At 39.2% G+C, this 12,915-nt stretch overlaps 1 protein-coding gene across 3 annotated transcripts in view; it reads right to left on the reverse strand.

Moving 5' to 3' along the window:
- The window catches only part of LOC136668527 (rap guanine nucleotide exchange factor 6-like), a 134,599-nt gene that overhangs the window by 112,163 nt on the left and 9,521 nt on the right, over positions 1–12,915 (reverse strand). For all 3 annotated transcript variants that reach the window (XM_066646098.1, XM_066646097.1, XM_066646096.1), the window contains exons 2-4: positions 6,311–6,381; positions 2,810–2,866; positions 322–405 (exon numbers count right to left, since the gene is read on the reverse strand). In XM_066646098.1, coding sequence (XP_066502195.1) covers positions 322–405; positions 2,810–2,866; positions 6,311–6,381 — 212 coding nt within the window. The remainder of the gene's footprint in view (positions 1–321; positions 406–2,809; positions 2,867–6,310; positions 6,382–12,915) is intronic.

The raw sequence follows: 12,915 nt of genomic DNA on the forward strand, positions 1-12,915 counted from the left end.
TGTTGAATTGTCTTCTAACAGCGGAAAATGGACAAACACTATACACAGTTTTCATCTTTGAGAAATGATCTTGAAAATCCTTCATAGTATGATCTTTATATGTAACATCTTTGGAAATATTTCCAAAAAAATATTTCTACTTTCTACTAGATCTGCAGCTGATTTAACACATTTAAATAATGTAACCAAAATAATTCAGGTCAATCTTTACACCATGTCCAATCAATCGCTACCCAGTTGTATTTGCAATGTGCAGTTGTGACCATATCCCATAGCCCTACCCAAAGCCTCCCCCATCAAGTCATTTTAAGTGGTACATACCAACAGCGTGCCAAATACATGTGCTCCTTCATGAAGACGGATCCCGAAAGTAGTATGTACCAGCATGTTGAAATGTTATCAGGACTGGAAGAGAGACATATGACAGTCTGTTAACTTGAGTGGCAATAAATGGCTGGCTGGATGCATCTGTAATGGGCGTTTGAAACATATGCCTCATTCACAGCCATGCAGTGCCCTCTTTTCTAGAGCGCTTAATGGTTTTTGGCTTCTGCGTTTCAGGTCTTACAGATAAATGAAGGTATACAGAGGACCCTTGTCATTTGCTGGGACAGAGTTAAACTCTTCCAGACTGTTTTTCGACTTGGCTTAGAAGAAAACCAATACATTTTATTCTTTAACTATATATATATATATATATATATATATATATATATATATACACACACACACACACATTACTGGATTTATGAGAAACTAAGGTGAAAATAATTAGCTGCAGTCCTTCTTTTCATAAGGAATCTTGATCACTTTCAGATGTTTCTTTAAATAGTTCTAATATCTGTATACAAGAGACTGCTGGAGTCTACTATCAGTGGGAAAAAAGTTTGGAATCGAGACACTTCGAGGATGGGTACCACTTCCTTTTATTTTGCAGCAAATGAACAAATCACAAGTATAACCAAAATGTGTTTAATACATTGACAATCTGATTTTTTTTCAGATCCGTTTAAGAAAATATTATGGAATCACTCAATTGTGAGGAAAAAAATTGGAGTGAGGGCGGCACGGTGGTGCAGCAGGTAGTGCCGCAGTCCTGGCACCTGGAGGTTGTGGGTTCGAGTCCCACTCTAGGTGACTGTCTGTGAGGAGTTTGGTGTGTTCTCCCTGTGTCTGCGTGGGTTTCCTCCGGGTGCTCTGGTTTCCTCCCACAGTCCAAAAACACACGTTGTTATGTGGATTGGCGACTCAAAAAGTGTCCATAGGTGTGAGTGAATGTGTGAGTGTGTGTCGCCCTGTGAAGGACTGGCGAAGGACCAGGGTGAGTTCTTGCCTTGCGCCCAGTGATTCCGGGTAGGCCCTCGACCCACAGCGACATTGAATTGGATAAGCGGTTACAGATAATGAGTGAATGAATGAAAATTGGATTGATCAAATAAGTAAATGAATAAATCACAATTACATTTTTGCTAATACTTAGGCACGAATTTCTTTTTCCATTAATAATATACAATATTAACATGAGAGTCTACTTATTAGAATAGCACCTGACAGATCAGATTTGCAGGAGAGAAACATGTCATACATGTTCACTAATCATTTCATCCTGAATCATTGAGTGCAAGGCAGGAACACACACTGGGGAGGGTGCCAGTCCATCGCAGGGTATCACACATTCATCCAGTCCCTCACACACACACCCATGGAAAGTATCACACATTAAAATCTGTGGACAATTTTGTGCAGTCAATCAACCTACCAACATGTGTTTTTGGACTTTGGGAGAAAACTGGAGCAGCTGAAGGAAACCCTCACAGACACAGGGAGAACACACTAAACTCCCTTACAAAAGAGTGACCCAAGGTGGGGATTGAACCCAGAGGCTGAGTTCCTTTTGTCCACTGTAAATTTGATGGAATTGAAATTAAGAGTTTACTGCTTGGTGTCAATGAAGTTATATGTTTTTCCTGAAGGAAAGTTTTAACAATCTTCCATCTGTGGCAAGATGCGTGACTTCAGGAACAGACAAATTTTCTATCAATAGAATGAGTAAAGTAAATCAATGCACACCTGCTGGAGAAATGTTTCCCATTTGTCCTGCTTTGTTACCTGTTTTCTTCAGGCAATCATCTTAATATGTTTAATTAGAATAATACTAGACAAAGGTTCCACCATCACTTCACTGGCCAAGGCAGTGCTGTAACTCATCACCGAATATCACTTGCATTTAATAATCCACATGCCATGATTGTTTATCTTTAGCCCATATTATAAATGTGTTTGTTTGAGGTATGTTTCACAAAGCCAGAACGTTCAGCTTGTCAACAATAACTGTTGTGTGTCACATCCGTGATTTGTTTATTTGCAACAAAATAAAAAACACTTAAGGTAAGATGATCCCACAATTTTGCCATGGTTAATAACTGATCCCTGCACAATGCAGTCTGCTAGGTTTCACCCAAGATGACTTAGATTAAATATCCCTTGCAGTTCCAGGTGAACAATAAACCAACAGCATGGTACTTTTCTTATTAATCATTGTGACTAATGATCAGAGTGTAGCGGGTCCTGAAGATTATTAATCTCCTGCACTCACTGGAAACTCAAATTGTAGCAGATTATTATTCTAGGACATTAATCAATTTCACTGCGCATGTAATTAATCTTTCAGCAATAGTAATAAAGTTTCTTATGACAAATCCAATAATGGAGGTCACTTTGCTTCAGTAAGCATTTTAAGCAAGAGAGAAGGCTGTGTGTACAAAGAGAGTCTGTGCAAAAGAAAAGTGTTGTTTCCTGGTTTACTTACTAGAACAGGACCTGGTTAGCTTCAAATCGTTCATACCTGGCTGTTGTACACATTGACCTGAAAGCACATTCACAAGGCTTCTGTAACTCAAGCAAAAGGCATCAGGGTCAGTGACTGGCTGAGTGTATGTGATGATGTGGCTAGTTATGGCAGCTTGGCAGAGCATGCTGACAGAAGCATGGGGGGATGCACAATGTGGCTGTGAGAGTTTTATCCTCTGCATGCAGCTACAGCTGATGAAATGAGACCTTTGTGGTGAAGGACATGACCATGTGTTCATGAAGAAGCATTAGAATAACACCTGCCACTGCTCAAGCGAAGTGCAGTAGAGCTAAGCGAGTGGTTTTACTGTTTACAAATGTTTGATTTCACTTCTTGATTTCTGGACTTCATGATCGCTAAACAGATTGCATTTAGAGAAAAACAATATCACAGAGAGGGTACAATAATCACATTTTCTTACCTTTAGTACTAATACATTTTTAATTGAGCCTTTAATTTTAAATAAGCAAATCTGGATAACTGTGCAAAAAAATGACCACTGTGAATTGTTGAAGCTGCACTAGGTAAAATTTGGTTAATTTGGATTGTGGATACCCCCTACAGAGTGTAATTTACTTTTAGAGCACTATCCTGAAATCTAAGGGGACGGGGAGCAGTGGTTTCCTGTCCTTCTCCAAAATTACATATTGCAGTTTCTGCAGTGCTGAGCCCGGATTAGCAACTACAGAGGCTCTACACTCTTTATTACAGGACAGTGAAGCGGTGGTTGTGGTGGAGATTGTGAAAACAGGGCAACAACCTGTTGGGAATCAAAGTTCAAGAAACGAATCAAGTCATCGTTCGATGTTATAAAAATAAACTGACATTTCTTGAATTATGTGCTCTGTGTGGTGTTTGGACGCTGTGAGGAACTTAAGTGTAGAGTCGACTCATTTAGTGAATCGGTTCACGAATCGAGTGCAAATTCAAATGAATGATTCAAAACATTGTTTACAAGCATGGGCTGCACAGCTGTGGGGAAACTCAGAGACAACACACAGCTCGCCTTAAACACTGGATTATACTTCAGAAGGTGTGTTTGTGACTGAAAACTGAGGAATAATGCATTAAACGAGTCACAGAATGTACTTTGGAACTTTGAAGGATGTGTAATTATTGAGTTTTTTCAAAGAGTTTTTTACAATTGATTAAGTAATCATGGATCACTGGACATGGCAGAAAGCCACGCGCAAACACATCGGAAGCCTTCATAAGAAACTGAACAAATTGTTGGGGTGGATGACGTTGTCAAGGCGGCCGCCCTAACTGTAAAGCACTGCGGGAAACACCACTATCATGCCAATTTAAATGACAGTTTATCTAGGGTTGGGCGGTATAACGGTATAACCGCATACCACGGTATTTTAAAATGTAAATGGTATCTTAACATGAGGGCGGTATTTAACATGTGTGTGTGGTGTGTCAAATTTACAGGGAGGGGGCGCTGTGGGAGCTCAATGACTGCTGATGTCACAATCTGAAAACGGGTTGAGAAAAGCACAAGCCCAGTAGCCCACCGCAGTTGTAAATTTAGCTGTGAGTTTGGGTTAAAAGAGAGAGGAAGAAAGCTGTAAACAGACAAAATACTCAGAAAATCCTTCATTCGACTTTGTGCTCACAGGTATATGGCTTTATCCTCTATGTATGAGTGTTTTGAGGCTCAATTCGCTAGAAAATCTGCTGTGATGTACTAAACCACAAGTGCCCGTTACCACCAGCTGTCTTATTTAGCTTATTTTCAAACTTTTCTGTTCCTTCAGCACCATTTGCTGAAATTTACTCTCCCAGAAACTGGTTTTTATCATCAACACGTGTCAGTGTGCACGGTTGGGCTGTGTTTACTCAAATTTGTGCTTAAAGATATAAGGCTCAGCACAGCCTGACAGAGCACCCCCTCCCCACGGTAATACTGTATACTGAGATATTAGTTTGAGACGGTATTACGGTATGAAAAATGTGGATACCACCCATCCCTAAGTTTATCTGTTACATAATTTTTAATTATATACAACCAATATATCTTTAAGAATGGTGGTATAAGTATAAGGTCAAAACTACTCCAAATAAATCCAAAATTTTAACTTGTATGGGTCAAATATGAAAACTTACAGTAAGAAAATTCACATTTAAAGTATCGGTAAGTGCATTTTTTACCTTAAAGGCTAAGCACCAGCTCTGTGAAAGTTTCAAACAAATTAATACAGTGGAATTTGAGTTCCTAACTTTTTATATGTGTTTATTGATAGTCAGAAAACGTGGTGTTATTTCTTACTAATTCAAGGAATAGGGTTTAAAAGACTGTTGGTCCCCCCCCAACGGTGTTCGGAAACTCTAATAGGCGTCTTGCCTGTGATGTAGATGGTGGACAACAACTCTAGAAGTCGCACTTAATTTAATGCAAAATAACGAAAAGGTGTGGTTTTTTGGCTGCAATAATTCAATGTACAGTGGGACATCTGTGCACAAATGGCCCAAAGATCCCAAAATATCCAGAAAATTGACTAAATTTGTCAACTTTAAACGGGCACTTTGGAAAGGACCATCCGCTCACTCCGTTATCTGTAGCTCATTTCACTGGTGCTTTTCCAACAATATGGGCATGTATTCGCCTGTTTGAGTTGGTGTTAATTAACGTTAGCTTGACTTGCTAAACTCGGTGGCTCAGATTATACTCGGCTACGTAGCTGCATTACGGAGGTTTATAGTGTCGGATGAATTCGAGTTCGACTTCATCACATTTACAAGAATAACGGTACCTCTAAATTTGAGTTTAGCTAATTGCTAGGCTATTGTCATGAATAATGTTGGTTATTTAGCTAGCTAGATACTGTCATAACAGTCAGTCTTAACGGTGTTTTACCGCGGCGTTGTTCAGCTGTTGTCCACCAGTGACGTCACGGTTGTGTTCAAGAATTTCCGTAGCGAGCTCGGGTTTTTCCCTCAATTTAATAAAATTGTCTGTTTTAAAGCAAATTAAGCTGCTATTTTCATTTTAATTCATATGTCAGTAACTAAAATAATGTGAAATATTCATGGAGGTCCATTAATGGGTGCTTAGCCTTTAAAATTACAGCCTAAATATCACTGTGATGCTTCAATGAGCTGTAATAGCGAGAACAGATCCCTGTTGTTGCTACTGGAGGCTCAGTATTGCAGAAACTGCACTCTGTAACTTTTGGAGGAGGGTGGAATCCACCCCTCCCTTTGTTTTCCAGACAGTGATTTTATTTAAAAGTGAATTACACTCTAGGGATAAGGGAACCCAGGAGCAAAAAATACCAAATCTTGCCTAGTGTTACTTTAAAAAGGCAAATAAATAAAACGGCATATTTCTGTCCAGTGAATCAAACACTCATATATACACTCTTACATCATACTGTTGACAACTATCTGTCATGAATGCCACAAAATGTCTAATGAGTAAAAGACAAAGTGCAGATGATTTTATAATCTTCTCACCTGAGCTGATGCTCCCTGAGATGAGACAGGACATCCATGTGATAAAGATGAGAGTAAATGTTGTTGAGGTCCTGCACAAAGTACAGAAGAAGAAGAAGAAGAAGAAGAAGGAGAGAGACATTGTGGGTAGGTCAGTGCAGTTCACCATTCAATGCCACATGAGATCATCAATGAAAGGCTTTGTGAAGCAAAACAAACACTGTAGACTTGGATTACAGGATTAGTGTCGAATGCACGTTCTAATGCGATTAAACGCCTCTAAGCATAGAAGGATATGCATACAGTCAAACGACATGAAGGATTAGTCTCTGAAAATCCTGCCAACACTTTAAAAGGACCTGTGAAAAGGCTACAGCAGCTACTAAGAGGAACATGCTGTTCGCCAAGTACGTACAAAACTGTTCTAACTCTACTGACATCATCGTAGGAGATGTACAAAACCTGCTTTAAAATAGCATCCATCAAGGCCAGCTGTTCAAACATTAAGTGCAGATTGCCTGAAGAATGCACGGGTTGAAAAAATAAATAGCACCATATGGTGGGGTAGCACAGAGGGCCTATTGAGCCTAAAGGCAAGCAGCATTAACAGGTGGACAGTACATATTACTTCCTCCAGGCATTAATACACACACACACACACTCACACACAAAAAACAGTTCTTAGACATTACTCTTATTTAGCAGTTCAAGTCTGGCACTTAAACAACCTTTTCAGGAAGTTTGTACAATTCCTTTGTGTCCACATTAACACACCGCCAGCACTATGTCAGAGTCACTGAAAATGAACCGTAATTGATTTGTCGTGGTCCTGTGAGGGTTCTGACAATTAAAAGAAAAGGGTGAGTGTGGTCAAACATAAGAATGCAGAGTAACAGTGACTACTCTCTGTAATTGTAGCAGTGGATGTAGAAACGGGGACATGGTTAAAATATTATCGTTGATCTGTGTATGTAGCATTCTACACAGCATACGCCTCAGGATATTCATAGGTACACTTCACTTTTCTGTTACACGCTTTTTAAAGAATTCCTTGCTAGTAGTAGCAGTAGCAAGTGTTTGTGGTGTTCAGTTCACTGTTATTTAAAATACCACAGAAACCCATTTGTAACTCGAGTTGCTTATTTTTGTAGCACTTTTGGAAATGCAGAGACATTTCTACCTTAATATCGACAGCAAAAATAAGTCAACATTACCCACCTATGGACCAATAATAGAGCAATATCCTATTTCGGTTCATGCTTATCAACATTTGAAGTTCTCTCCATTGTCTAAATACACTCCAGATGCCTCTGCCATGAGCAAAGAGAAAGACTACCATACCGGGCCGAGAACACTGACACTGAGGAGTTGTAAAAACACTACACCGGTTTCCAGCACACAACAGACTTGTGAGCTTGTAAATGGGGAGGGAAGACTTTTCACGCTGCTTTATGTTCACACTCATGTTGCATGCCGACAAATCATATATGTACCCAATGTAGGACCACAAAAAAAAAAAAAAGAGAATCAGATTTGAAAAAAGTTGCTCTGACATGTCCAACACAGCCCTGAAGAAATCTGATCTGTGTTACATTAAGGCAAAAAAATTTAATAACTTCAACCTGGTAATGTGAATGTAGCCTTAGAATTTGGAACAGAGACCAGTATTCCAACAGAAGTTGAGCAAAAATGATTCTCGTTTTGATGGGGCTATAAAGCATAACAAAGCAAAGGATAATTTTTATATATCTTTCTCCTACCAAAATAATATAAAATAAGCCTTTAAATCATGATAAATCCTTTGGCAGGTTAACAGTCTTAACTGAGCACTTTGTAGCAGTGTGAGAGAAGTTCAGCTCTGAAGATGAGTGCATGGGGGAAGCAGTGTTGCTCTAGATCTTGCCTTTGCTAAAGAAAAAAAATTGCAAATACAGTAGCCCGAGTTATAGTGCCAAGCAGAAGCCAGAATGGGACAGGGCTTGAGGGCGACAGTCTGGAAGAGATGATTGGGCATGAGACCCCCTCCCTGTCTGCTCTCAATGGGGTCTTCCCTAGGGGCTATAGTCGATTGGCGGAACTTCCTCTCTCAGGGGAGCTTTCTGCATAGGGTGTTATTGACGTATGTCGTAAAACAGTTATTTGGTCAAAACTGTCACCTCTTTCAATAAACACAACACTGTGCCCCCAAATCCACCTTCCTTTGCCTGTATTAACCAGTTGCAACCAAACAGGACGACAAAATAACAAACAGTCTGTATAGTTTGTTAGTTTGTTAGTATATTTGCTCAAAAAAAACCAAACAATTAAAACCTAATATTAGGTTATCATCCAATACTGGTTAATAAATATTTCAATAATTAATAACAACTCTTTTTAAAAAATTGTTTTACTTTTACGGCATTTATTGTAATTATATATAATTTTATACTTTTACACAAGCACAACCAAGTCCAGATCCAATACTTATAATTTTTCTAGATAGTACTGTTACACAGTGCATACTACAAGTACATTATAGTTATTAAAATCAGCCGTTCATCTGCTCGACACTCAATAGCTCACATTAAGAAAGAAATTGCCTGAATGCAAGCTGTGGCTTATTTTTGTTAAGTAAACAAAATGTGTCTTCACAAACATCTCGTATAAATAATTTATGTATAAATAATGACTTCAATGTCAATCAGCTTTATTGTCATCACAGATACAGACATTAAATGTAGTTTCTCCAGGACAATGTTCTACAGTAAGTTATATCTTTTTTTAGCACTGAAATGTTTCTCTCAGCTTTGCCACAAAACAAACCCTTGTAGGCAGGACTGTGACTCCATTGGCTGCAGTACTGAGTGACGAACAACTGACTCTGGCTGTTGATTGGCTAAAGAAATGTACAACCAATGAGTAATGCATTCTCTATTTAAGAGCAATGGAATATACACCCCTCCCACAGCTTAACTGTGCATACAACCAAAAAGCAACAAAATTGCTCACAGTCCAGCAACACGCGAGCAGGCAGGGTACTCCAAGTACAGCAACCAGTGTATTCACAAAATGATCCCAACCTATCTTTTGTCAGAACCTCATTTTATAAGTAAATTATACAAACAAAAAAACCTGAAATTACAAACCTACAGCTATTTTTATTTTGTTTATGTAACAATAACTAAACAGCTGTTTGGCTCTATTTAAACTCTACTAAGAACCAAAGTGTGTGGAGTGGTTCTGAGGAAACGTGAAGACCTGCTTTCTGATTGGTAGTCGGTGGCATGCATCACTGCTCATTTGCATAGAGTTGAGCAAAGCTGAATTTGCCAAGTTCGCGTTGCTCAATGTCGCCCAGTGTCGCTGACTCTCATTGAAAATAAGTGACTTCCAGTCACCATATTGCTTTCGGTGTGCACGTCCAGTAACAGTCTCCCATCAAAAATACAGGATATAACGGGTCCTGAATGGGTCCAACATACAGCATTCAGCGTCCAAATACAGGACGGCTGGCGACTCGAATCACGTCCCCTCACACTGCAGCTCTGAATCAGACTAGGACTGTGCATTTGTGCGTAACAATCAGAAAGACGCACGTGTCAGCTACGGTGGCCAGCAGAGTCAGATCACAGCAACATTTACAAAGCATGCTACAGGAGGAGGAGGAGGAGGACATGCAAGTTTGTCACGTAGAGAAAACAGAGGAAAACAGATTTGTAGGTACTCAAATTAATGCGATATAACCCCTTTAAGGTCACGAACAGCTTGCCAAGCAGATCTTATTTTCCTTTCATGCATTTTATATATTAGTGCTGGGCGATATGAGCACAAATCAATATCATGATTAATTTAACATTTTACAACGATTACGATTAACGATTATGAAAACGATTATTTTGTTTTTGTATTTCTGACCGTCATAGTTCAGTGACAAGTCTTGTACTGTAAATATGCTCCAGTATTAAATATGGGATATTTTTTCGAATGTTGCTGGGAACTTGTTCCTCTCGTTTTTTCTCAGCGCTTACAACTGACTCCATTTTGTTCGGTGTCGTCTTATTTATAGTCAAGCACAGCATGTCATATTTTTTGGTACTAGCTGCTCGAGTCGCTTGGTTGACTTCAGCATTTAGGTTGCTTCCATGTGGCAAATAGAGGCAGAATCAGCTCAGTAGCGTGATCTTAAAGAGACAGTACATGAACACACAGTGGGGACATAACAGAATAAAAATAATCAATATAATCGATATCTTTTAGGTCGATTAGAAGATCTGAATGTTGATTTAGATTAATTTTCTATTAATTTCCCAGCCCTAGGGCGGTACAGTGGTGCAACAGGTAGTGTTGCAGTTGCGGGTTCGAGTTTGGTGTGTTCTCCCCGTGTCTGTGTGGGTTTCATCCAGGTGCTCCGGTTTCCTCCCACAGTCTAAAAACACGTTGATGAATTGGCGACTCAAAAAGTGTCCATAGGTGTGAGTGTGTGAGTGAATGTGTGAAAAGTGCGCCCCCTCCAGGGTGTATTCCCGCCTTGCGCCCAGTGACTCCAGGTAGGCTCTGGACCCACCGCGACCCTGAACTGGATAAGCGCTTACAGATAAGGAATGAATGAATGCCCAGCCCTATTATATACATTATATATAATTTGTGGGTGCATAACTATCCATTTTTCAGCAATGAGTGTATTGTCCAAAACTTTAGATATACTGTGTTTTTTTTTTATTAGACTATTCATATTCTGAAGCCCAATAACAGCAAAGTGTGCTAAAAGGCAGAACTGTCATTAAGATTTAAGCTAAAAGTGTTAAAGAGCCTGGTGTAGGACTATATTATGTGTGAATTATAAGCCCTTATGACGTCTTTTGGAGCATGCTATAATTATGTCTTTTCTGACTTTTTTACACTAATGTCCTGGAGCTTTGCAGTCCTCTGCAAAACCATTTTGCTCAAACAGAAGGTCCAATACAGAATTACCCTACAGCAATATATAAACGACATTTCCTAGAAATGTCTCAAAGAGAAAGCCAGACACCTTCCTTTAGTCTTATTTGAATATATGTCTACACAAGCAACTGTATCAGATATATGCAATGATATCACACATAGGTCTAGTACAGTGCTGCTGCCACCTTCTGGCACCAACTCTCCAAGTCCATCTTACAGAAGTGAAACTGATCATTCTCCAACCCACGGTTTCCCTCTGAATCCTCCTACAGAGATTGTGACCTCTTGCTGCAACAGTTCAAAGTGATACTTTCACATGAACTTCACAAGATTTTAACAGAGTGGACATTGTTCTGGAGGCAATAAAACAGCTATGCAGATTGTGGGACTGCTGACTGCTTTGGAGGAATATCTGCATAAACACCTGAGTGTTATAAGGCTTTAAAAATAGATCTGTTTGTCAGCTTTAATGTTTCCTAGATATGCAAAGCTTTTCTTTGAATAATTACACAGAAGGCAGTCTGGCGGTCAGCACAACATTCATTACCCTCTCTCAGTGAGAAGGATGAAGTCTTACCCAATCTATCACCAGATTGCAACACAAAGTCACGAAGCAAATTACAGCAACAGTAAGAGACATTGCGTAGCATTGCAATGGATATCAGAAGAGGCTGCATATGTAAACAACAACATTCAGCCATAACACCATATTGTCACTGTCCAACGAAAAATACGTTTCGTGATGAATGGACCAATAGAAATGCTCCAAAATGGCTTGGAATGATCTCTTTTCACATTTCCTTCTCCTGTAAAAGTGAATATTTTGGACATACGTGTTTTTCTTAGGACAGCGATAAATTGCACTGATGTTGGATGATTAATTCTGGATCACAAAAGCCATTCCAACTCCATTCCAAAATATTAAATGGTGTTCAATAACTTCTGAAAACACTGTTCCACTAGTCCTAAACAGCTTTAAAGCCCATTAAATGACACTTGGCTTAAGGTAGTTCCACACTGCAACAATCTCACAACAGGGGTCCAGCACTGTGACTGAAGACAAAGACGAGGAGGAAGGACATGAGTTTGCAAAGTGTCTGAACTCTACGCAGAATTCGACACAAAATCATACAACAAATGTTTTTATTCTTAGGCAGACTACGAAAGACTGCCCAGGTTGTTTTATTTCACAGCTTGTGGGTTGGTATGCATCCTAGATCCCCAAAATAATATGTATATCCAATGCAAATTTTTGGAATTACATAATATGTACCCTTTTTAACTTTGATTTAACACTGGTTTTGCTATTCCACTGTGCCAAACAACAAAGCCAAACACCTTTAAGCATTTGTCATGTTTATGTCGGGTTTATGCAAGCCACAATATTTTTTTTCCAAAGCTACGGGAAAGGCACAAAGACATCTTGCGTGTAGAATTAAATTCTCTGGGAAAAAGTAGAAGATATAAAAAGCAGCACTGCGGTATGTCATGGAAAGTAAGAGTGTTCCACACTCGTTGCCATTTCTCTACTAAGTAGGTGCCAGACCAAATACACTTAGAAAAACAAGAATCCTAGTGAGTCCATTGCAATGAAGGAAAGTGATGTACAATATATAGTTCACAAATTGATCCTCTGTGCTTTATCAATTCTTTTCATCTAATGAACATAGGCAACAAAAACATATTCAAGAGATTTGAAATGGCTT

Source organism: Hoplias malabaricus, chromosome 15 (assembly GCF_029633855.1).
Source record: "Hoplias malabaricus isolate fHopMal1 chromosome 15, fHopMal1.hap1, whole genome shotgun sequence".
In the NCBI taxonomy this organism is placed as follows: domain Eukaryota; kingdom Metazoa; phylum Chordata; class Actinopteri; order Characiformes; family Erythrinidae; genus Hoplias; species Hoplias malabaricus.